Raw genomic sequence first — 24,974 nt, 5'->3', positions numbered from 1 at the left:
TATCAAACTTTTTATCCCCATACTTGCAGGAAATTTTTCTTAACTCTCTTCCAGTAGCACTCATTCAACTCTCCAATCTGTATTAAACCAATTACTCCCTCCTTTGATGTCTTTGAAGGTAAGTTGTGCTTAAATATTTTATATATAATTTCTTTCACCAATCAAAAATAATAAGGAATATATTATTTAAATAATAAATAATATCTTCATTTCTTGGCTAAAATGACCTGAACAAAATCAAATAGAAAGCATTAGATTTAAAAAAAGAGCCATCTAGGTTACCAAGTCAACACAAAAACTCCTAAGAAATATCAGAGCCAGAGCTGACTATGGGAAATATAGCATGTAATCATATACATTATGGTAATGCAAGGGGATTAGATTCTGCTTCTTTGTGCCACTTGAAGGTAGCAAGAGGAAAGAATAGCAGGCTCTAAATTTAGAGAGGTGTGGAGTCTGAGATTGCAGATAGGATATATAAACTTCCTTCCTCATTTGCACATAGGAACAGGTGTTTGTTCCAATCAGCATCTAAGCATTTGTTCTGTGCCAAGAAAACAACTGGTTTGTATTCTAAATACGACTTTGCTTTGTTTCATTAAATTGTATTTTCTCAAACCCATATTTTCCCGGATTTTGCTCTAATTAGCAGTGTAACTGTATGACTGATATTTGTCACCTATGTTAAAGAAAGAAGAAATCATTAGCAATAACTTGTTTCAAACACTTGCAAGGAGATGCCACAGAATTACACCTACTTCTCCCTCCTCATGTCTGAGTGCTTGGGGATGAAGGAAACTGTCTCATTTTGTGTGAAAGACTCCAGATGACTGACAGCTTCTGTACCACTAAGCAAATTTGATAATCACCTTCCCTGTAAAACCTCCATCTTATCCTGTGGTTTGTTTTTTGGTTTGGTTTGGTTTTTTTCCATCTCCAAATTTCAGTTTCTGCTCTGATTAAAGAGTTGTCTGCTAGATTAAAGACCTGGTATCTGGAAAATGTCTTTCTGTGCATATGACTGTACATAACAATTAAGTTGTCTCTGAAAATTACCTTCATTCTCTTAGTGTCTTAGTTTCTAAATCTTCTCAAGTGAACAATTTATGCTTACACTTATCAGATGTACTCTTATCTGATATTTACCAATAGCTGTTTATAGAGATTTATCCATGTGTAATATTTGGTCGGTTCTGTTTTTTTCCTATTGAATAGAGTTCACCAAGAAATTTGTTGAGTAGCACATTCATTTTGAAAATCGTTATACTTGTAATTCTTCCTCTTTTTCCCTACTGATTGATCTAATTTTCCAGCAGGCCTGGAAAGTTTTAGTGAAGTTTGTTAAATGTGCCACGTAAGAAGATAAAAGACAGCTGGCTGATAGATCCTGAGGTGACGAAAGCCTGGAGTCGAAGTAGTTACACTGTTCAAAGCTTGTCTCCGACCACCCAAACTCTTGCCTTTTCAATCAGCACACCTCTAATTATAATTAACCTCTTAGTTCTTCCATATGTTTCTCAGCACTGTTCACAACTGCAAAATGTGTGATTGTCAGCGTGTGCAAGTGCCAGTTGTGAAGAGGGGACAGAAAGCTCCGTCTCGGGGAGCAGGGCTTTCTCAGTAGCAGAGCACTGGGCTCTCTTGATCGGTAACGGCGCACGATGGTGTGCGGCACCGCTGGCAAAGGCGTCGCTCTAAAACTGATGGGAACGGGTTGTTAATAAGCGACAGTTTTTTATACAGACCGACTCTCATTCAGCTACCTCCAGTAAATTAAGCTCTTTTATTCATGCTACAATACAATGCAAAATTTAGCTGGCACTTCTGGGTATGGTTTCATTCCTGTAGTGAAATAAGGTATAAAAAAAGCATTTGTCAATTGTTGAGTAAGAGGCCTAGGCTCAAAGTAAATTTTTTCTTTCTTTTCAAATGAATTCCAGTGCTTTTTTAGTGGAGTTTTTTGTAGAATTGTATTTCATCTTCCAACCTTTTAGGAACACAGTTCCTCCAAACAACACAATTACACTTGGGCTGCAGATTCAACAGAATTTAATGAGACATGACATGAGATATGAAAGGATTTTAACAACAGAATAGGTACTCTCCCTCAAGATTTAGTCCACCTGAACAATAAATAGGAATTTTCATGGGATTCACCTGATCTTCAGGAAAAAATGGCAGGTAAGTGACAAGCACACATCTGAAGATTGGTGTCAAATGGAAAAAAAAAAACCAAACCCACAGAGCAATATATCATAGACAATTAATTAATATACATATATAAAGAGAAAAATAAATTCAAAGGAAAAAACCCACACCCTCAAACAAGAAAAGATGAAGGAAAAAGGTAATAGATTCTGGCAGAGCTTGTAAAACACAGAGAAGGGGTTTGCTTTTGTTTGCCTGTTAACCTACAACTCTTACAGCAGGAAATTCAAGCCTCAGTAAAACAGTAGGAGTGAATTCCATTTCTAACAGTGAGAGACGGGCATTTAGTCACTTCTAAGATTATTTAGGCCATTGAAAGAGCATTCCTGTAGTGCAAGAAATACAGAAGACGAAGAAATTGTTTCACTGATAAGCACTTAGCATGGCATGGATTTTGTGTGACATTTACGAAGCAAAAGGTATTTGCAGAAATTTTTGCATTGCAATAATCATCATTTTCTCTTGTCCAGCATGCAAAGCATTACCATTGTTCCCAGTAGACTTAAAAGAGGAGAAAACAGTGGTTCTGCATAGCAGGCTGTACTGAAAGAATCACATGGATATATGATGGAGAAGTCCACAGGGAGAGAGTAGCTGAAGGAGCAGTACAAAAATACTATAATCAACTTGAAAAGAAACAGCAGCTTGAACTTGTTAGCAAAAAACGTGGAGACGTTATGTGAAATGATTCAAACAGGGAGGGAAAACAGATGGTAGGCAGGGAAAATGATTTAAAGAACAGCATTTTGTACGGACAAAGTAAATTGAAATGATCCTATCTTCTATGAAGAGATCAGAGATATGAACTCAGCTGAGAATGGTTCCTAGTCTACAGTGAAGAGCTACATACTGGAGATTCAGCCACAAAAAAAAAGTCTAGTTTCAAACCCAGAGGCTCGACTACTTCTTTTCCTCTCTTGCAACAGAAGTATTTCTGTCAATAATACTTGAGACGCAAAGTTCACATGAAGAAGGCAGATCAGACTGAGTACTGCATTGACAGGAAGCATTAGCTTCAATTAAAGGTAACTGTGATGTCACAACCTTATTTTACTTGCAGTTCAGGACTGCCAGTTACCAGTGTCTGTGTGCACGCAGACTACAAGACCTTGCTTTCAAATAAAAATGTTGACTACATCAAAAAGAATCTGAAAAGTGAAAGAAGAAGGCTTGTGACATGGGACTGACACGTCATGTCATGACTCTCTACACTTCAGCTTACAACAGACACAACAACAAGCCCCTGCTACTGTTTATTTTAATCAGCAACTTTAATTTCTACCACTGGTAAAATTTGTATTCTCTTTCTTCCTCTATATATCAGTTATTTAAAACCTCTAATGGAAAAGAGTAGGAAAGACTTGACTCCAGAGATCACCTACAGCTGCTACTGTAATTATTTAATATGTAATCAGGTTCTTATTCCCTAATTTTTCTCACATCTCTGTTACCTCATGCCTGTCAGTAGATGTCAATACATAAATGCCAATATCACTGCACACTGCTTATCTAGTACTGAGTATAACACACTATGTTTTACATATGCAGTTTTCAGACACATTTAGAATACAGGTTGCTAAGAAGAAAAATAATTATTTTTTCTTTGTAGTGCCATAATTGGATTAAATTTAAGTCATTCATAACATCACAGTATTAGAAAGGAAAAAAGACAGTGCAAGTCAAACAGGAGTATCACCTATAACAGGATAGCTTGCCCATCTAGTAAAATAATGTGCATCATGATTTACTTAGGTGGGCTTGTGAGAGAATGACATGGATCTCCTCTGTTAAGCTCCCTTTAGAGAAGGAAAAAATCTCAATTATTGTAATTTGCCATGATCCATTGCATTTCTGCTACTTGATGTAATGGTACCGTTTGTCTAAAGAATTTTTTATTAGGATGGTTCCCTTATAACAGGGAGACAATAATTTCCTCCTTATATTGCCCCCCATTTGAATAGAGCTTCTAAGTTCCATCAAGCTAAAAAAAAAAAAAAATTACTCCTTTATCTAAATTCCTTAGCCTTGACCTCATATTTCATGTTTTCATCTAAAATTGTTCTTTTCCCTTATGGGAAAAAATGCACAAAACTTGCTTCTCTACTTAGCGGAATTAGAATTATTAGAATATACTGGATATCTTTACTTAACAGCAGTACAGTTATTAAAATCAGATAAACTCGGTTGGGCCAAATATTAGAAGTGTCAAGTGCAGCAGTAAGCAGACTGGTTACTTTTGTTTTAAAGTAATAAAAAACAATGAAGGGTCCATGCCTGTCTAAAAAGATGGCAAAAGACACATAGTGCCAAGAGACAGGGAATGTATTTCAGAACTACAATAAAAACATCAAGGCACACTAGGATCCTTAGATTTACTGTAGCAATATTTCCCTCTGCGCTTCAATATACAGTCCTACACTGAGAAGTGAAATATGTCCCAAGTGGCACAGCTTGCCTAGGTTTAAATGATTTGAACTTCTCCAGGACCTTGTGTCCAACATTTCTGACTGGCCAAGCTAAAGGTTTTCAGAGGCACCTAGCCAGTAGAAAACATCAAGTACAGAAATTTCAGTGCAATTTAGTCTGGCTGAATCAGGGACCTATTTTCTTAACTTCCAAGATAAATGTGCTCAAATTGAAAGAGAAAGGATAATTACATTTTTCTGGTAAGTTCTGACCTTCGAAACTGAAAAATGAGCTGCTTTTGATAGATCACAAAACGGTTGGGAATATCTAAATTTCACCTTCTCCTTGGTTTGGCTTTGAGTCAGCATTAGTAAAAACTTTATATACATATAGGCCCCTCCTGCACTTAACGGAGGACTAAAACTGCACTGCTGGGTACGGCTTCTTCTTGAGTGGGCTGAGTATTTCTATCTTCCAAATCCACCCACTCATGAGATCAAATAATTTGGCGCTTGATCTTGATAATACGATCCTCCTTGTCCTTCCTTATAGCCTCTGATTAGCAGTGAAACAGTTAACACGTTAATGTAAGTAACCACTGAGAACATTCATCTCAGACCTGCAGCAACTCAGATGTCCTAACAGATGTCATGGCTTTAGTTCCATCCTGTTTGCAGTTCCAAAGTTTTCCTTGCCATTGTAAGAGCTAGATGCTACAGGAATATGTGAAAACTTTGAAACCATAATCAGCATGGAACCAAACGGAGACATCTGCTTAGTTTTCAGAGAATCTGAGATGACAGCTCTGAAATGTGAGCTGCTCCAGCTGATGTTACAAATAAGACACTTTCTGCTAGCCACAGACTGTGACGCGGCTATAATTAGACCTCAGTTTCACACAGAGAATCCACTTTTCCTTGCATGGGTTTTTATAGTCGGCCATCAATAATGAAAATTTAATTTACATTTCTGCTGTTAATGGCCAGGACTACAAGCCAGTTTGATTGTGCCAATCTGTGCTGACTTTTCAGCTACAACTAGATTAAAAAACAGTAAGACAATTTGTAATTAAAATAAATCCACAACTCCATACACTTACCAGAAATGGAACTGGTTTTAGAATATACTTATATATCAGAGAATCACAGAATCATATATATACTATATTATATTATATATGCACAAATGCATGCTTACATACATATATATACAGCCTGATTATTCCAGACTGAGTGAATGAAGTTCTTTTCTATGGCTACTATCATTTCAAACACTTGATCATGAAGTGGAAAGCAAATATATGTAAAATAATTTATGCTATCTCTTACAAGTTTGTAAAAAATGTTGGGTATTTCATGTACAGAGTTTGATTTGGGATGTTTCTGGTCTGAGAATCTGAAGCACAGATGTTCATTAGTGTTAATGACACCTCTGTGATAAAACGACACATATGTACAGAGACACCTTTCTGACTTAAAGCTACCTAACAGTCCCCAGGACCACCTTTATCTCTGACAGTAAAGGTATCAAAATCCATAAAAACTGTGTGCAAAAATGTGAAGAACACCTTGTTTGACAGAAGAACTGCATCATAAAGAACTAAATACTACTGAATTCAAGAACAAGGAAGATAACACGTTCCCCTCACCAAAATATCCCCTCAAGCGCTCACTCACAAGATCTGTGAACCTAAGGCAGCAGGAAGCCATTTGTCTGATACTTGAACTGAGAACTACACAGAGGGTATTGTCAGTCATCTGTCTCCTATGCACAGTTGGCTTGCAAATGAAATAAATGTGATCAAATGGGTAGCACTAATCAGCAGTGAGAACAAGAACACACCTACTTTCTTAAAACAAAAAATGCACATGGCACAGGCAATAAAAAAAATCTGCTTTGCGAAAGTGCTGTTTTTTCTACTCTGGCTAATCAGTGCTAGTGCACCTGGATCCTGAATATTTATGACAGTGACATACATCTGTTAAATGTTCAGAAATAATTAGACTTTGCTGAAGCAAAGCTAATGAATTCCCTTGGAACTCTGTGGCAAAATAAACAGATGAAAGGTATTAATAAGCATTCTAGATTCCTTTTTTAAAGAAACCCAACAAAACAACAAAACCCACATGTTTTCTTCCAGCACTGATTATTATTTCATATAGCAATGTATAGTCCAAGATTTTCTGTCCTTACCACTGCAATTTCCCCATTTGCAACACTGCAAAATCCACATATTAACAAATCATGCAGTTTCATTTTACCTTTGCCTGCACCTACAGCAGGACGGAGAATACCAGCTTTAATGGAGGAAAACAAGAATAGGAACACTATATAATTAGATACAACACCAAAGGGAACATACACATATAACTTCATTATAAACCATGAAAGCATGCAGACTAGATAAAATGTATTAATTCAAATAAATTAGAAACAATCCACTTAAGCTGAACACTGACAGACTAGTACAAGACAAAAATTAAAATACATGCATTTACAAAATTTTATTGCTCATGCTTGTTAAGATTCACGATGTAAAATAAATGTAGTTCATATGCAACCTTAATACACTATTAGAGAAATTGCATTGCATACCAACTCATCTATGGCGATTCCAATAAACTATAATTTTACTAAGCATAGAAATACGTGAAAAGATGGTATCAAAATAGACTTTTCATATTAAGATGTGCAAAATTCCAACAGGCATTCCCCCCAAATTTCCCCTTTGCTTTAAATTACTCTGATTTTACTAAGCTTTCATATTTAATTAAATAACATCTTCAACAAAAGAACTGCCAATATCAGAGATCTAGAATGGCTACAAATGCAAAAATCAGTAGTGACAGGATTGAACAATATACTTAAGAGTATTTAAATACTATATAATGACACCAGCTAGTTGGAGCCATAGATGACAAATTTATTTCTGCACCTTTTTTGAAGTTAGTTTCTGCAAGCTCTGTGAAAAAAGTTTAGACCTCACAGAAGCTGTTGCATATTTCAAGGGAGACATCATTTCCTCTAACCTTAAAAGCCGCATCTCTGTGACCAGAGGTCAATTAAATAGAATAGGTGAACGGAGGAAGATCAGTTAAAATGTAAAGTTTCATGCAACTTTGAAGCCCAGAAAAGCCGAAGTCTTAGATCTTTAAGTTTATATGAAAAAGAGAGGTTTTACACCTCTTTTGGGCTTCCACTACAGTAGAAAACCTTTGCACATCTTTTCTTAAAAACTATTTAAAATCTTTTATTAGTGTATAATACAGTTAAGAAAGCTCTAGAGAAAATTTACTAGGAGCTATTTCCTTAATGGAAGGAAGAAGTAGTAATATTTTTAATAAAATTTGCAGTGGTTTTTAAACTCAATGGGTTTTCTTTATACATACCCATCTTACCTTCATCCATAATTGTTACTGCTTCCTCAGTTATCTGATTTCCTGATCCAACTGAAGTTTGTGCGTTAAAGTAAAACTTATACCGTGTGCTGTAATTTAAATTTTTTAATATCAAGGTGCTCTCGTTGGCAGGAATTCTTATCTCTACCAAGGGACCTAATTCATGTGTGTTGTTAACTGTTGTTACAAGAAAAAAAAAAGAGAAAACGGTTAGTTAGGAAAATTGCCTACATTTTAATTGTGTTAAAACAGATCTTTTTTGTTTGTATTTATTTGTTTTGTCTGCTGCACTGTTCATTTCAGGTTATATGAACGATAATCTACAGTTTCAAAAGAAAGTCACCTATGTGTAAAAAGGATCTATATGAGCAGCTAAAATTCAATAGGGAGATAGGAAACAATAGGGAGATAGGAAAATACTGAAGTGACTTGTATGTAATCCCAAGGAACAGTGGAAGTTGGTAAGTCGAATTAAACAAACTTCCTTAACCTGTTCTGTGCACACACATCTGTCACTGCTGACCAACTTCTGGGCAAGTAAGCAGTGGCATGTGGATCCTAAGGATTTGACTGATAGCTCTGATATGAGTAAACAGCACATTTATGAATTCTTCATTTTAAAATTAAAATACCATGATAATTGAACGAGCAGACAACAATATAATTGCAATATATTTTGGTATACTCCTAACGGTATTTTCTCTGCAGTTAGAATACAGGATTTGTAAGACTAACTAGGCTGTCAATTTATGTAGGACTTCATCTCCATTTTTCTGTGAAGCATGGTTTGAAGAAATAAAAGTAATGGAAAAATGCTAACTTTGTACTTGAGCAAGTGAAGTTTTCCAAAGTCATCTATATTGTCAAAATACAGTAATCTTTTTCAAATTTGACATCTACCATGTAATCATATCTTTCGTACATTATAAATGTAACATAATTATTTCTTAATAAAATGATTGCTATTTGAAAGACATATTGTCTAAGTTAGGGTTATATATTCATAATTAACTTACTTGGCTGAAACTTCAGTATATATGATGTCAAAATACCATTTGGATGGGTAGGTGAACCCCACTCCAGAGTCAGAGAGTCCAATGTTGGGTTAGTAATCTTCAAAAAGGAGGGCGAGCTAGGAACTTTTAAGAAGAATATACAGTAAATACAAAGTAGATTAAATTAAACCAGCTCATGAATTATTAATTCTTAAGAATATTACTGTATCTAACAAGATTATTATTTTATGATGTCCAAGATGCAAATTCAATTATTACACCCTTAATGTTCTATTTCTGAATATATCACATTTAGTTTATTGTCTAGCTTTCTCATTTCATACCTCCTTCCGGGGTCTTAAATACTTTGTCTGGGCTTGCTGGTCCTTCTCCTTTACCATTAACAACTCTAACATTCAGCTTGTAAGAACTATAGGGCTCCAGCCCTGGCAACATTCCAAAAGTCTTGTTTCCCCTGAAAGTCAAGATCTTTTTTTCTACATGTCGTCTACTCCTTCTGGAGAGACTCTGTACTTTCCAGTAGTAAACCTAAAGACAAAAGAAAATCTACAGTGAGTGTTAAGATGTTCTGATTTTACAAACTCTAAGCTTTTCCATGAATTATAGGTAGGGAGAACTGCGATTTTAATAAGCTCAGATGAGACACAGCATAGAGCTTTCCTGCTCCAGAAACAGATCTTGTCCAGAAAGAGTCATGTCTACACAGCGGGATGAAGACTATATCACCTGCCAGTTCTGCTAATTCTCTGCTAATGCCCAAAGCCAGTTTGACACAAGTTCTAGCTTGGAACTGCATTAGTATGCAGTGGTTCTCATGTTAGCAAGTCCATCTGAGAGGCAGGACTCATTTACACCATTCATTCTTACAGTAAGATCCCAAACACAGCTTCCAAAGCAGACTTGCACTTTGCCACCTTGTTATGTCATGCACCCGACCATGCTATTCCCTGGGATGTGGAAGCCAAATAGATATTTTTAAATCGGAAAGAAACCAAAAGATTTGTCTGGGCTGGAAAAACACACAAGTTCTGAAAGGACTCTGAGGTTACAATCATAGAACGATCTCAACCTAGGGACAGGAAGACCGTTCCTCCATTTATGTGACAATTACATCAGACCACAAAGCTGTTTCTGGTGCCCGTTTTGCTGATTGAGTTTCTAAGAAACTACAGATGAGCAATTGCTAACTACCTCAGAGGTAATTACCTTGACTGCACTCTCTTTACTACAGTCTCTCTGCCATGACATTTGGAAAGATAACACTTGCCCCTACAAAGACCTGTGTCACTCCCAGGACTGTCACATTAAAATCCACCAATGTTCATTATTCTCAGCACAATTTTCATGCATGTATGATCACACGCTAAAATTGATAAAGCAATGTGAACAGGTAAAATTCTGGTTCCATTTAGGCCAACTGCAAAACACCTCTTCAATTAAGGAAGCTGGGATTTCACACATGGATTCATAACAGGGAACTGTAGAGAGTTACAAGCTTATAAAAGCTTATAAAGCAACATTACACTAAGGTCAGCTTCCTATTGCTAACATCATCTCATTTAACTCTAATCACTGTTAAGTACCACTGTGTTTTACATGGCCTGAGTTAATGTTTTTCAGCATCACCAGCTGTCATCCTGTAGCTCACATCCTAACTAGTGTAGAAAGCCATTTACAAGCTAACAAAACCTTGAAGTGTTGGTACTATTAGCATTGAAACTCATCGGGTATAGTTCATGATATTTTAAGAATTGTTAGCCAGTAACTTTTCATAAAGCACATTATAGTTGGGTGATCACTGGTCACTAGCCAGGCTGGAATTAAGAGAGCTTTAATAAGCTGGGTTTGATAAGTAGTGATTTGGAAGAAGAATATGACAATAAAAGAGACATTTTTCACATACTGTATTGAATACCCACTGAATTCATAAGAATAACAGGAAAAAATGGCAGCAGTAAGAGTGAAAAGAATTCTTTTTAAAATTTCATCTCAGGTTTGAAATGCTTTATAGTACCACGGTTTATTGAGTCATAGCTAGATTAATACAAAAGCAAAACATGAGTGATGTGCAGTAGACTGCTGCTAGTTAGATGTCTTCTGGCTTTGTTCATATATTTGTTACCCAACAATAAAGGGGTTAAAGTTTTGTGTAGCAGTTTCATGAAGGGTTCAGTCGGCAGTAGGTAATTTACACATACCTAAAGAAACTAACAAGACGTTCATCCTTGAAGCTGCCAGCAGTGATTAAAACAGAGACTCTTTATCAAGAACTGTCTGCCCTTGGAGGGAACATCCCAGAAACTGCAGAAACTGCATAAACTTTGTTATCATGTTTTTCTAAACTGTGAACATGCAGTGACTTGGGGGAAAAGGTAATTCCGGCAGGGGGAGATCGCGACCACCGACTCACGGACCACCTACCCTAATTACACCCCAGACCCAAAAGAAAGGGGCGGAGGAGGAAAACTGAGCATGCGAAGTGATTTACATGAAAAGCGAGAGAAAATTAACCAATTGTTTAAGAATATGTAAATATGTTATGAATTATGCATGATTGTAGTGTATAACTAATTTTCTGTCCAGAAGCCGGTGTGCACGCTAGGAGGAGAAATCCCCCGTGCACCCAGCGCTGCAATAAAGAATACCTGCTTTCTAAACTTTAAAACAAGTCTTGGAAAGTTCAGTTTCCTTTTCAGGTATCAGATTTGGCGACCCAGATGGGACTCTCTCTGTTCGGCTGCAGGACCCGCTGAGAACAGGACTCCCTCGGGCGCCCCCGGGGATTTCCCCGGAGGGACTCCTCGCCTCAATCGGATCGCTGCGGGAACAGACAAGGACCACCTTCCATCTTAGAGAAGGTATTAAGGTATTCTTTTGATTCTTTTGGTTTGGGGACCGGTCCATTAAGGTAGCTCTCTGTAAGCCGTACGCAAGATAGCGTATACCGGGCAGCTAGCGCCTCAAAGGTATACTTTGGTTATAGTTGTGGGAGCAATTACAGTTGTGGGTTCCAGTCCCACTCGGGGTAGCTTTCCGTAAGCCGTAAGCTGAGACTTGCGCAGGACAGCGTATACCGGGCAGCCAGTGCCTTAAAGGTATACTTTGGTTACGATTGTGGGTTCCAGTCCCACCAAAGGCGCCTTAAGAACAACAAAAAAAACACACTTAAGTGACTACAATTGTGGGTTCCAGTCCCACCGGAAACCATCTGGAAGCTGAAATATTAATCCTGTATTGAATTCTATGTGTTTGTTTGTGTGATTCTAAGAGTTGTATTAATTGTATGGTTGGATTTTTTGTGGTTGCAATTGTAAGACTTGTTTTTGTTCTGTGTGTGTGTGACTGAAATGTACTTTTAGTACAAAGCGAGTGCGGAGTCTTGATCCGTGGTTCTGTCCTCCCGCAGGGGAAACAGCCGGAGATAGACGAAGCAATAGAAAATAAGAGTGAACGTGTTATTTTAATTTTAATTCCAGTTGTTTGTTTGGTAACAACAGGATTGGGATAATAATAACCAACAAATAATGGGTAACCAACAGAGCGGGGAAATTTTAAAAAAGAGTCCGTTAGGATGCGTCTTAGCACATTGGAAAGATATTGAGGGTCCCCCAGGAGGAAATGTAAATAAGAAAACTTTAGTTAAATACTGTAACCAGTGGTGGCCGTTATATAAATTGGAAGAAGGGGAAAAAATGGCCAAATAATGGAACTTTGAATTATAATACTCTATTGCAATTGATGCTGTTTCTCAGAAGAAATGAAAAATGGGATGAGGTGTTATATGCTGATATGTTTTTCACTTTAAGAGATCATCCTGAGTGGCAAAAGGAATGTGGTATAAATTTAGTTCCTAAAGACCCCTTTGTTTTGGCACTAGAGAAAGATAAAAGAAGGAACAAGGAAAGCTGAAACGATGTTGTTCAGCATGTAGTATTGGAGAAAGGTGTTTGAAAGCAAAAGATCGGGAAAGTGAGGAAAGGATTGAAGATTATATATCACCACCTCCTGCATTACCCATGGGGTTTCCTGATGGGAACAATGGGAACAGTAACTCAGGAGGGGGAGCAGTGGGGGGATCACCACCAACATCACCCCCTGCATCAACACCAACATCACCCCCTGCAGCAGAGGGGGAATCAACTCCGATTACTGCCCGAACACGTAGTAAAACAGGACCAATTCTCCAGGCACCACTTAGAGAAGCTATGGGGCCAGCAGGACCGATGACAATTAAGGTCCCTTTTTATATGGGAGATTTGGACACCTGGAGGGAAGAGGTTAAAAATTACAGAGATGATCCATTAAGAGTCATAGTTAAAAATCAAAACCCAAACTGGAAAGATATAGACATACTGTTAGATGCAATGACTGAAACTGAGAAACAGTTAATTCTAAAAACAGCCCGAACTCAAGGGCAGGCTCAAATTACAGCCGGAACGCTGGCAGGGGAGTCGATCAGTATGTTCCCCTGATTGACCCACACTGGGATCCGAATGATAATACAGACCAGCGCACATTAAGGCAATATCAAAATTGGATAAAATTTGAAAAATTAATTGAAGAGGCATGGAGGGTGTACAAGAACAGAGAAAGCAATGAAAGGAGAAAATTAAGTAGAGCATTAGCCACAGCAACAATCTCGGCATTACAACAACAAAGTGCAGGACCCCAAGGATCCCCTGGAGGCAGAGGCAGAGGCAGAGGAGGGCCTCGCCGGGGATCTCGAGGGAGTTTCCAAACAACGTTACGATCAAATTTCAGATTGGAAAACAAGTAGGGATTCACCAATTCCTTTATTTACCAGAATCTCCGAAACCTTTACTTGGATGGGACTTATTAGAGCAATTGGAAGCACAAATCATTTTGAAAAGGGTAAGGTAGAATTCAAAGTAAAAGATGATCGATTAATTGAAGTTTTAAGTTTGGCTATGATCCAAATTGAAAAACCAACTGAAGGTACCTCAGAGATTGAAGAAATCCTAGATCAAGTGTATCCAGGGGTATGGGCTTCTGAGATTCCAGGTAAAGCAAAGAATGCTGCACCGATAAAGGTGGAAGTAAAACCTGGTTCTGGTGCAGTTAGAATAAAACAATATCCTTTAAGGTTGGAAGACCGAAGGGGCATAAAGAAACAATTGAAAAATTCCAAAATTTGGGTTACTGATTGAATGTGAGTCAGAATATAATACCCCAATTTTACCAGTAAAGAAACCAGATGGGAAATACAGAATAGTACAAGATTTAAGAGCAATAAACAGAATTGTGGAGGATCTGTATCCAGTAGTAGCAAACCCGTACACTTTGTTAACCAGTCTGAAGGAAACGTATGAATGGTTCACAGTTCTGGATTTAAAGGATGCATTCTTTTGCCTCACCTTGGCCCCTGAAAGCCGTAATTTATTTGCTTTTGAATGGGAAAACCCCGATTCGGGACGTAAACTCAACTCGCCTTGGACAGTGTTACCTCAAGGATTTAAAAACAGCCCTACAATTTTTGGGAACCAATTAGCAAGGGAATTGGAACTTTGGGAAAGGCCTCCAGGTAATGGCATTCTTTTACAATATGTGGATGATATTTTGATAGCTACAGAAAAGAGAGAAGAGTGTAAAGAATGGACTGTGAACTTACTGAACTTTCTTGGATTAAGTGGTTATCGAGTGTCATTACAGAAAGCCCAAGTCCTGCAGAGGGAAGTGATCTATTTGGGATACCTGATTTCCAAAGGACAACGACAGCTCGGAAATGAAAGGAAGGAGGCCATCTGCAAGACTCCAGAACCAACTACGGTAAAGGAACTTCGAACTTTTCTGGGAATGACAGGTTGGTGTCGTTTATGGATTCATAATTATGGACTGTTAGTTAAACCTTTATATGAACTACTGAAAGACAATCAGAAACAATTAATTTGGACTGATGAGGCCAAAAGAGCCTTCAAAGAATTAAAATTAGAACTGATGAGAGCCCCTGCTTTGGGCTTACCAGACGTGACAAAACTTTTTTGGCTGTTTGAATATGAAAAACGAGGAGTGGCCCTGGGAATTTTAGCCCAAAAGCTGGGACCCTACAAGCGAGCAGTAGCATATTTTTCCAAACAATTGGACGAAGTCAGCAAAGGATGGCCAGGATGCCTCCGGGCAGTGGCGGCTGTCGTCGTAATCATTCAAGAGGCTCGCAAGTTTACCCTAGGGCAGAAAATGATCGTTTATACTTCCCACGCAGTAATTTCTGTCTTAGAACAGAAAGGTGGACATTGGTTATCACCGTCAAGATTCTTAAAATATCAGGCGATCCTGATGGAGCAGGATGATGTGGAAATCGTTACATCTACAATAGTTAACCCTGCGTCTTTCCTGAGTGATAACCAGGAAACTGACCCCATCGTACATGACTGCATAGAGACAATTGAAACTGTCTATGCAAGTAGACCGGACTTGAAAGAAGAACCACTGGAAGAGGGCCGATCATACCTGGTACACAGACGGGAGCAGCTTTGTGAAGAATGGAGTCCGAATGGCCGGGTATGCGGGTAACAACAACTGAGCAGGTAATAGAAGCAAGATCTCTCCCAAAGGTACGTCTGCACAGAGGGCAGAAATAATTGCCTTGGTGAGAGCGCTGGAGCTCGCTGAAGGGCTGCGAGTAAATATATGGACAGATTCAAGGTATGCCTTTGGTGTAGTACATGCTCATGGAGCGATCTGGAAAGAACGAGGACTTTTAACCACACAAGGAAAAGGTATTAAACATGCCGATATGATACTGCGACTTTTAGAAGCAGTTCAGCTTCCAGCAGCTGTGGCCATCATGCATTGTAAAGGTCATCAAAAGGTAACACTGACAAGGAGGTGGGTAACGAATTGGCTGATCGTAAAGCGAGGCAAGCAGCGGAACAAGGTGAGGTATTAAGTTTGATCCCAGAAAAATCCTTATCACTACCTGAAAAGGTTAGAATATGATGAAAAAGATAAAAGCTTATCAAAGATTTAAAAGCTAAGGTTAATCCATCAGGATGGGCAACAGTAGAGGACAATCGAATAATAGTTCCCTTAGAATCCTATGGATGTTGATAAAAAACTGAACATGGCAAAACTCATTGGGGAACAGAAGCTTTATACAATCTCTCTCTAAGCAAATAATAGCACGAAGTTTATTTCAAACTGTAAAAATGTGGTTAGTAGATGTGAAACCTGTTTAAAGAATAACTCAAAGGCAGACAACCGGGTAAAGTTTGGAAACATTGACAAAGGATGTGTTCCAGGTCAGAATTGGCAAATAGACTTCTCGGAATTGCCTAGAAAAGGCGGGTATAGATATCTGTTAGTATTAACAGATACCTATTCCGGATGGCCTGAAGCATTTCCCTGTCGAACTAACAAGCTCGAGAAGTGACTAAAGTTTTGCTAAGGGAAATCATCCCTCGGTTTGGAGTCCCTGAAGTAATTTCTTCAGACAGGGGGCCGCATTTTGTATCACAAGTAGTGCAATCTGTTAGTAAATTTTTAGAAATTGACTGGAAATTGCATACACCTTATCGACCCCAAGCAAGCGGGCAGGTGGAGGAGAACTGAATCACTTAATAAAAACACAATTAAGCAAGATTTGTCAAGAAACCAACTTGAGATGGGATCAGGCCCTTCCAATTGCCTATTAAGGCTTCGAACTAAACCAAGAACTAAGGAAAAATTGAGTCCCTTCGAAATCTTATATGGGAAACCATTTCAAACTAGGTCTCAAGGGCAAGATCTCAGTCAAGTTGGAGAAATGGGCTTACAACAATATCTGATAGCATTAGGAAAAACAATTGGAAGAAGTAAACAAAGTAGTAATGTCCACCAGGGCACAGGGATTAGATTCTCCAGTGCATACATTCAAACCTGGAGATTGGGTTTATGTTAAAACTATTTCAGGTCACCCCCTTGAGGAGAAGTGGAATGGACCGTTCCAGATATTGCTGACAACCTACACGGCGATCAAGATCAGAGAACGACCTGCTTGGATTCATTACTCCCGGGTGAAGAAAGCACCTGAGGAACAATGGACAGCAGAAGCCACAGGACCAACAACAATAAGACTGACCCGATGTTAATTGTCACCATTCTGATAAGTATGATTGAAATGGTAAACACTTCCACTCCAAGTTGGCCATGGTCTCACGCCTACCTTAAGTCCACAGGAAGTATGGGACCATCTTTGAACTTAAATTTAGCTACTGTGGTTATGCATGGAATGCAAATTACTCAGAACATGAGTGGGGCTGGGACAAGGACAGTGAGGCTCCCCTCTTGATGGGAACAATTGGAGAAGGGATCCAAAATAGGTTGCCAAATGACCAATGGAACCATCCATGAGGAAAGCAACTCAAATACTGTAGAAGGAACTAATAATTCTGTGCTCACAAAGAATCTTTGTGCCCTCGAAAATGAAAAACTAGAATGCTGGAGCAATTTTACATTAACCCAGCCTGTCTTATAATTTTGCCTCTGGAATACTCAGAAAGGTGACATGGCACTCACATTTAAATTCAAAATGGGCATTATTGAACCAGTGACAACAATCACTCCCCAGCCCTAACATGATGACAAGTCCATCTAGCACAACGCCACCTATGCCAAATACTCTATTTTTTGAAATTGGACCTTACGTAATTCAGAATACAGGACAACAGCAGATATTGTTTAACCCGTCACGATCCCTCAGACGAGTTGAATTGTCAATGCAAAGTAACATCTCCCAGTATCCAGCCAGCCTGTTCACCATTTCTGAAAACCTCTTACATGGGGTGGAAAATGTGGTTACATAGACGAAATATCTTCTCCGAAAAACGAATGAGAGGGATGTTACTGGTATCCTGGGAACAGGAATGGGAATTCTAAATAATATAGACTCTGAGGTCCTAATGAATAATTAGTTTACAATAACTAGTGACCTAAACAAGTTGGAACATCCTTTACGATCTTCCCTTTTGGCTCTGGGAAGTGAACAGTGGCTTTTATCACGTACATTACCTCAGTGGGAGAACATAAATGAAAAAGACCATCAGTCCATTATAGATGCATTTGGTGCAGCCCAAAACATATCTCTTTAGCTCTCAGCTGCATCCAAGCTCAATCGTGGATTCAATCCACCAACAGCTATGATTATAAAGGAAGGTGAAGAAGGCACTTACCCAATGAGATTCGGAAAGTGATATGGGATAAGGCAAATAATTTTGAAAAAAGATTCCAATCTTGGTGGCAGTTAGTTAATTTTACTTATGATCCCAAAAATGATATGGTCACAGCCTTTGTGTTAACTATACACAATGCTTCGGTATACACAATATATCCAATCATTGCATTAGGATTAAATCACAATGGGACTACACTGTATCCCTTGGAACACAGAGTGTGGGCACGAAAGAGTGAGAATAAATGGCAAACAATTGACATTAGCACATGCATTGTGCAAGGGCAACAAGGATTCATTTGTGAAAGCAATACCATCAGAGCTCAAGACATCTGTCTTGACACTGAACAGAATGTTTGTCACTTTGAGATACATCCTGACGAAAAACCTAAAACTGTACTTGTATATATAGGTAATGGCTGTGTTTGCCTAAGAACTTCCTGTAATTCCATTTTGGTAGATAACATTACTAGAAATATGAATGATCACTCTAACCTTTGTATCTGTAATTTTGTAACTATCACAGGATGCGATTTTACTTATTTAGCTCCCATCACATCTTATCAATTACTAAAATCTAACTATACATTGTATCATGACCTGCGGCCTACCCCTATTGGAATGAACTCAGCGTTGCTGAAAAGACTGGTGCAACATGAAGACTTAAGACGACTGCTGAAGCAAGTCCGAGAAGATGGACAAAAACTCTGATAACTGTCCATCACGACGCTGAAGAAATACACCACGTCCTGGAACGAGTGAAGAAAGATGGAGAACATCATTGGTGGAATATTTTTATAGGGTATTCACCATCAGCAACTAGAGTGCTGCACTTATTAATACATCCTTTGCTTGTAGTATTAGTAGCAGTAACAATACTAACAATTGTAAACTTTATGTTCTGGTACCAATTAACCAAGTTGACTAGGAGAGTTTGGGTACTACTCACAATTCTTAAACATGAACAATATGAAATTTGCGAAAGAATTCGCAAGGATAAAGAAAAGGGGGGAATTGTTACCCAACAATAAAGGGGTTAAAGTTTTGTGTAGCAGTTTCATGAAGGGTTCAGTCGGCAGTAGGTAATTTACACATACCTAAAGAAACTAACAAGACGTCATCCTTGAAGCTGCCAGCAGTGATTAAAACAGAGACTCTTTATCAAGAACTGTCTGCCCTTGGAGGGAACATCCCAGAAACTGCAGAAACTGCATAAACTTGTTATCATGTTTTTCTAAACTGTGAACATGCAGTGACTTGGGGGAAAAGGTTAATTCCGGCAGGGGGAGATCGCGACCACCGACTCACGGACCACCTACCCTAATACACCCCAGACCCAAAAGAAAGGGGCGGAGGAGGAAAACTGAGCATGCGAAGTGATTTACATTGAAAAGCGAGAGAAAATTAACCAATTGTTTAAGAATATGTAAATATGTTATGAATTATGCATGATTGTAGTGTATAACTAATTTTCTGTCCAGAAGCCGGTGTGCACGCTAGGAGGAGAAATCCCCCGTGCACCCAGCGCTGCAATAAAGAATACCTGCTTTCTAAAACTTTAAAACAAGTCTTGGAAAGTTCAGTTTCCTTTTCAGGTATCATATTTGTCTTCACAACGTGACTCTTTGGAGAAATACCTGTCTCTATTTGGAAATGTGTCCCTAGTGCAACACTACATATTGGGCTACTGTCTGAAATTACTTTGGTAATTAGGGAAGCCTGAGTTTCCTAGTAGGATTTTGCTGATGTGCTTAAAGAGAGACAGTCATGTGCTTTGTAAGCTGTGTCAATTACTAAGACACTTAAAGCGTACTTGGCGTCCATGAGAAGTTTTCAGCTTGAATTCAGAGAAAGCTTTATAACAATAATTAACCACTAGGTCTTAGGACTTCTCATGCCTTGCCTAGCTTTTAACCTATTTTAGCTTGATTTAGCTGTATCTGCAAACACTACTTAAGAAACTCTTGCTGCATCTGCAATTTATTCAAGGATTGAATTGTCTCGTTTGTCCGAGCCATAACGGTAAACTACTCAGTGGTCAGGTCTGTTGCCACTTCCGTGATTTTTGAGCTTGTTTTCTTGATGATGATTGACTAACTTATTCTAGCTTCAATTTTGCTTAGCTTTGTGTAATTGCATGGTTCTTCTCCCCACAGAAAAAAATCATACTGTGTACAGAGAAGGACTAACACACTAAGCAGAAGTAACCGTGGCATGACTAACCCCTTACATCAAGTGGAGAGGAAAGCGTGCAACCCATTAGCAACCCATAACAAGACAAAAAACCACCCTCAGAGACTCCAAGTCTGAGGAAAAAGAAATCTCCACCTAAACTTGGGATGATGACAACTCACTGTTACCGTGCTTCTGACAGGTGATGTATGGGCAGATGTTTGCGTCTATGGATTTTTTTTGGTATTCTTAACGATCTTTAACAGAAATTTGGTGATTTGGATTATAAGCATTAGCATTGCTCTAACTGGATTAATAATAAGCATTAACTTCACTAAATTCTATTTTTTTAATCCTCACATAATGGACATTTTCTTTTGGTTGCCCATTTGTGTGTGAAATACCAGGTTGATACGAGATGTCATCTAACAGATAAACATCTAACGGACTAGTAAGTCCTGTTGCTCAGTTGAGTTTATGTCCTAGTTTTAGCTGGGACAGAGTTTTTAACAGCCAGAAGAGCTCCGTGTTTTGGTTTTACTCAGAGGCTCACTCTGAGAAGAATGTGATAGCAAGCTGATGTTTGTGGTTGGAAGTGAAACTCCAAGGACTTTTCAGTGTGCCGGAGTGCAGGAACATGGTGGGACAAGGGGGACACGATTCCCCTTGTGATTTGTGGTGGAACTTAAGACTGAGGGCCAAACTGGCCAATTAGCATTCCATATCATGCAGCGTCATGCCCAGTATAAAAGTGAGGGTCAGCCGGGAAGAAGGGCTTTTGCGCTTTGGCTCTTTTGCACTTTTGCTCTTTTGCGCTTGCTGCGCTGTTGCTCTGCTGTTTTTCTTTCTTTTCTCTCTCTCTCTCTCCGTCTCTCTGCCCCTCTCTATTTCGGGGCCTCGTGTTCGTCCGGGATTGCAGCTTCGGGACGAGACGGGCTTCGCATACGAGGGGGTGGTGAGCACCTACACTGTATTAAATCATCTGTATTAAATTGTTCTTATCTCAACCCACGTGTTTCCCGTTTATCCTTTAATTCTCTCCCTCATTCCTGGGGGTGGGGAGGGGAAGTGATCGGCTGGGGGGGGGGGGGGGGGCGGTTCAACCTAACCCATGACAGTTTATTATCTAGGGCAAAGCATCGCACTAACTACGGATGCTTATGCCAGCTCATCCGGATCTAGCCTAAGTCTCTCTGGATGGTAGTATTTTGTGCCAGGTAAGTGACATCCACCAGGAGCTCACATATCATGTGGTAGCCAAGCTGTAACACACTGAAGTTTGGTTTCAACGCTCTTGAATGGTAGTCTTCCATTTTCTAAGTATGATGCACACTTATAATCCCCCAAATATTCTTTACTCTTTTCATTTTTCAAATATTTCCTCCTTTCATTTAAACAGAAGTAGTCTAAATTAGTCAGTCTTACAAAGTAACCTAGTTCAGGCTGTGTAACTAGTCTGTTTTGCTAGAACATATTTATTAGTACACTTACAGAAAAGCAAAGTAGTAACTATTTTTTATTTTCTTCTATTGTTGCACAGGAAGCCAGTATATCCTCTCATTCCACTCTTCCCTCCACAACCAGTCTACCATGCTTCTGCAGTTTCCACTCTTGAGTTTATTCTGATTGGCTTCTAGTGCAAGCTCTGAAGCAACTTTCACCATCAGATTTTCCCTGTCCTCCAGGGACATCAGTTCCCTATTTCCAACCTTGAAGTTTTTCTGTCTTCCGTTCTCTACTGATTGCAGCCTTCTGTCTCCAACACAGCCTTCTCAGTTATCGCCAAAGCCAGCAAACTATCTTATGCTAAGCTTCCTTCAATTTTATGTACACTCCAAATCTTCTGCCATTTCCTATCTCCTTAAATTGAGTTTTTAAACTGAGCTTTTTCCTGGCTCCCAAAACCACATAGCAACTAGCATAAGCTAACAAGTGGTCAGTTACTCAGAATTAAGGATGTGATTAATCACATTATGCCAGAAGATGAGTAATCTTAGCATCAGACCTAGAAGAGACTCCTACAGAAACTATTTCTCTTCATCTTCTAAACATCCTTTTGGAGTAAGACCTGTAAAATTACTATTTTTTTTTCATCTATATAATGTGTGTAAACTTGTTGCAAACATATGCCATTTTTCTTCAAGGACACAGGAGGCCAGTGCTACAAGGCTGGAACATTGCTGAATTTTAAATTAATCATATCGATGCTGTTGCTCTTGTCAGCAAAAACTTGCGAGCTCACTGAAAAGCAAGAGTCCTCTTACAGGTCAGTTACTTCAATCTGGATACAGCCTCCTATAGGACGAGTGATCTATTTTAATAAACGAGGAACAGAAAGCTTTGACTGTACTTACTTTGTACCCTTGAAGGTGTCCTCGGACAGTTTTTATTGGAACTGGGTCCCAATTCACCTTTGCTAATGTGCTGTTAATAACATGAACCTGCACATTGCCTGGAGCCACCATTGGCACTGTGTGGAAAGGATGCGACAAGCACCGAGTTAGAATGAGACAGCACACGAACATTGCATTCAAGGAGCAGGTTAAAAAGCTGACCTCTGGATTAATACTACAGAGTATTATGAAGCCTTATTATCTTCAAATTGCTTCATTTTAATTAAAAAATAACTATCCTCCTTTTTCAGTACTTTAGTGTTTTAAATACCCATTTAGGTTACAAATTTAGTTGCTTTTAATTAGTACAATTGAGTCAAACTACAGAACTTACAGTCTTCCCCTGAATGTCCAATCACCTCTGTTGGCTCTGGTGCATATCCCAGGTCATTTAAAGCTTGTACTTTTATTTCATAGGGAACAAAAGTTGGTGTGCCAGACACAATATATTTAGATACATTTGCAACTATGACAGATGTCCATTCATCATCAACATCTTTCTGACGCCAGCTGACTTTGTACTGAAGCCCTGGTCCATTAGACTGAAAACCTTTTAAGGACTGAAACGAAAAGAGTAAATGAAATTGTTTAAAAAACATTCTGAAGCATCTGAAAAATCCAAAGTCACAAAGGAAACATACTGATTCTTCTTTAGAATTTTACTCCAAATTTACCACTGTGTTCTGTGACACAGAAGCACTGCTGAAATTTCCAAGCTATTCAATTTGGCTTTTAAAGGAGGTAATTTCAGTTGCTTTTCGTTCATTAGGAAAATCACACTGAATGGTGATTCTGGCTAATACTCATGCAATCATACCTTGTGATTTCTGTATATATATTTTGTTTTCAAGTATTTCTTAAAAGTGGAAGAAGGAAAAACAGACTCATACCACCTCCCTAGAAACAGAGTTCCTTAGACAATGAGTCTCAAGCTCCGGTCATGATGGTCAGGGCATGATAGAAAAAACTTTTTCCACAAAGTTTTTTAGTGGAAGAGTGCACAATAATTTAGTTTATCACAAAAGTTGAAGGTAGAATTAGGATTCACATTAGCATGCATTCTAAAACTAAGACTCTACTTGAGATAAACCACAATTTACATACTTAAGTTCTCCTAAATTGGCAGCAAAACATCCTGTATTACTAAATTAATGACTTATCTTCAGAAATCACTCAAGGAAAGTACAGCACCTTAAAATTATTATTATTTTTTCATAATGCATGCAGCTTTTCCCTGAAAATGAAGACAGGGTAATGTCTGGATTTTACTCTTTTTCAAGAATGTTTTAAGCAAGTAACACATAGGGTACTCCCATGGCATGTTCACAGTTAGATATCATTTCTCTAAAAAAACGCTACTCACAGATCTTAAAACAAACAGATGAAACCTCAAAAAACCTAAACTTACCTCCCATGTTATTACCAAATTATCCGGTTCCGAGCCTATTCCTTGCACATTAGAAGGATTTTCATCGGGGTCTAAAAATAAAGTATTTACACATGAACAAGAATGACTGCTGTGTGCATTCCAAGCAAATTCAACACCATTCATAGCATAAATTAATCACTGGTAAAGCAGGAATAGTTATTTACTTGCAGATTTTGTCAGGTACTGCTCAGATGGTTCACTTGGCTGACTTCTGCCAATCTCATTGACAGCTATCACACGGAATGAGTAGTTGACGTACGGAGACAACTTCAACTGTACTGTTGTCTGAGTTCCAGGAACTTCCGTCTGGTAGTGCCATACCCCTGGTTCATGCAGCCCATCTTCATATTCAATCACAAAGCCTGTAAACGGGAATTGAATCCAACTTTATGCCAAAACTTGCAACACCTTCCTAGATCAGTGTAGACATTTCTGAATGAGCTGATCAGAAAGTAGTGATCCAATCAATGTTCTAAGAATTGAAATATAAGTACATAAACCAGAACACAAATCTATAATGCTGATCTCAAAAGTACTGACTTAGTAGAAATATAATGGAAAAACTCCTACTTTTATTATTTGGTATTCTCACTGATGGAGCTACCTGTCAGGTAATACGTTATTACAAGAGCTCTCTCTCAGGTACTGGATTTTAACGTAACAGGAACCCTTGAACTATCACAGCAAGAAATTGGGACAAGATTGGAATATTGATGTAAAAGTAATATTCGGCTGACAAATACATTAGTTTTAGTTGTATAAAGCCGACAGTAAGTAGTATCTGAA

At 38.6% G+C, this 24,974-nt stretch overlaps 1 protein-coding gene across 35 annotated transcripts in view; it reads right to left on the bottom strand.

Annotated features, from left to right (window-relative positions):
- The window catches only part of NRCAM (neuronal cell adhesion molecule), a 78,788-nt gene that overhangs the window by 20,451 nt on the left and 33,363 nt on the right, over positions 1 to 24,974 (bottom strand). For 14 of the 35 annotated variants that reach the window (XM_086609790.1, XM_086609794.1, XM_086609804.1 and 11 more), the window contains 7 exons: positions 24,353 to 24,550; positions 24,168 to 24,238; positions 23,094 to 23,319; positions 22,721 to 22,836; positions 9,352 to 9,556; positions 9,029 to 9,151; positions 8,013 to 8,189 (listed from right to left, as the gene is read on the bottom strand). In XM_086609790.1, the coding sequence (XP_086465916.1) occupies positions 8,013 to 8,189; positions 9,029 to 9,151; positions 9,352 to 9,556; positions 22,721 to 22,836; positions 23,094 to 23,319; positions 24,168 to 24,238; positions 24,353 to 24,550 (1,116 nt within the window). Of the gene's footprint in view, positions 1 to 6,875; positions 6,912 to 8,003; positions 8,190 to 9,028; positions 9,152 to 9,351; positions 9,557 to 22,720; positions 22,837 to 23,093; positions 23,320 to 24,167; positions 24,239 to 24,352; positions 24,551 to 24,974 lie in introns of all 35 variants that reach the window. The other 21 variants (XM_086609788.1, XM_086609801.1, XM_086609802.1 and 18 more) reach the window with 6 other exon arrangements.

The sequence above is a fragment of the Tauraco erythrolophus genome, chromosome 4, assembly GCF_009769465.1.
Source record: "Tauraco erythrolophus isolate bTauEry1 chromosome 4, bTauEry1.pri, whole genome shotgun sequence".
Lineage (NCBI taxonomy): Eukaryota > Metazoa > Chordata > Aves > Musophagiformes > Musophagidae > Tauraco > Tauraco erythrolophus.
This window is presented reverse-complemented; position numbering and strand designations above follow the sequence as displayed.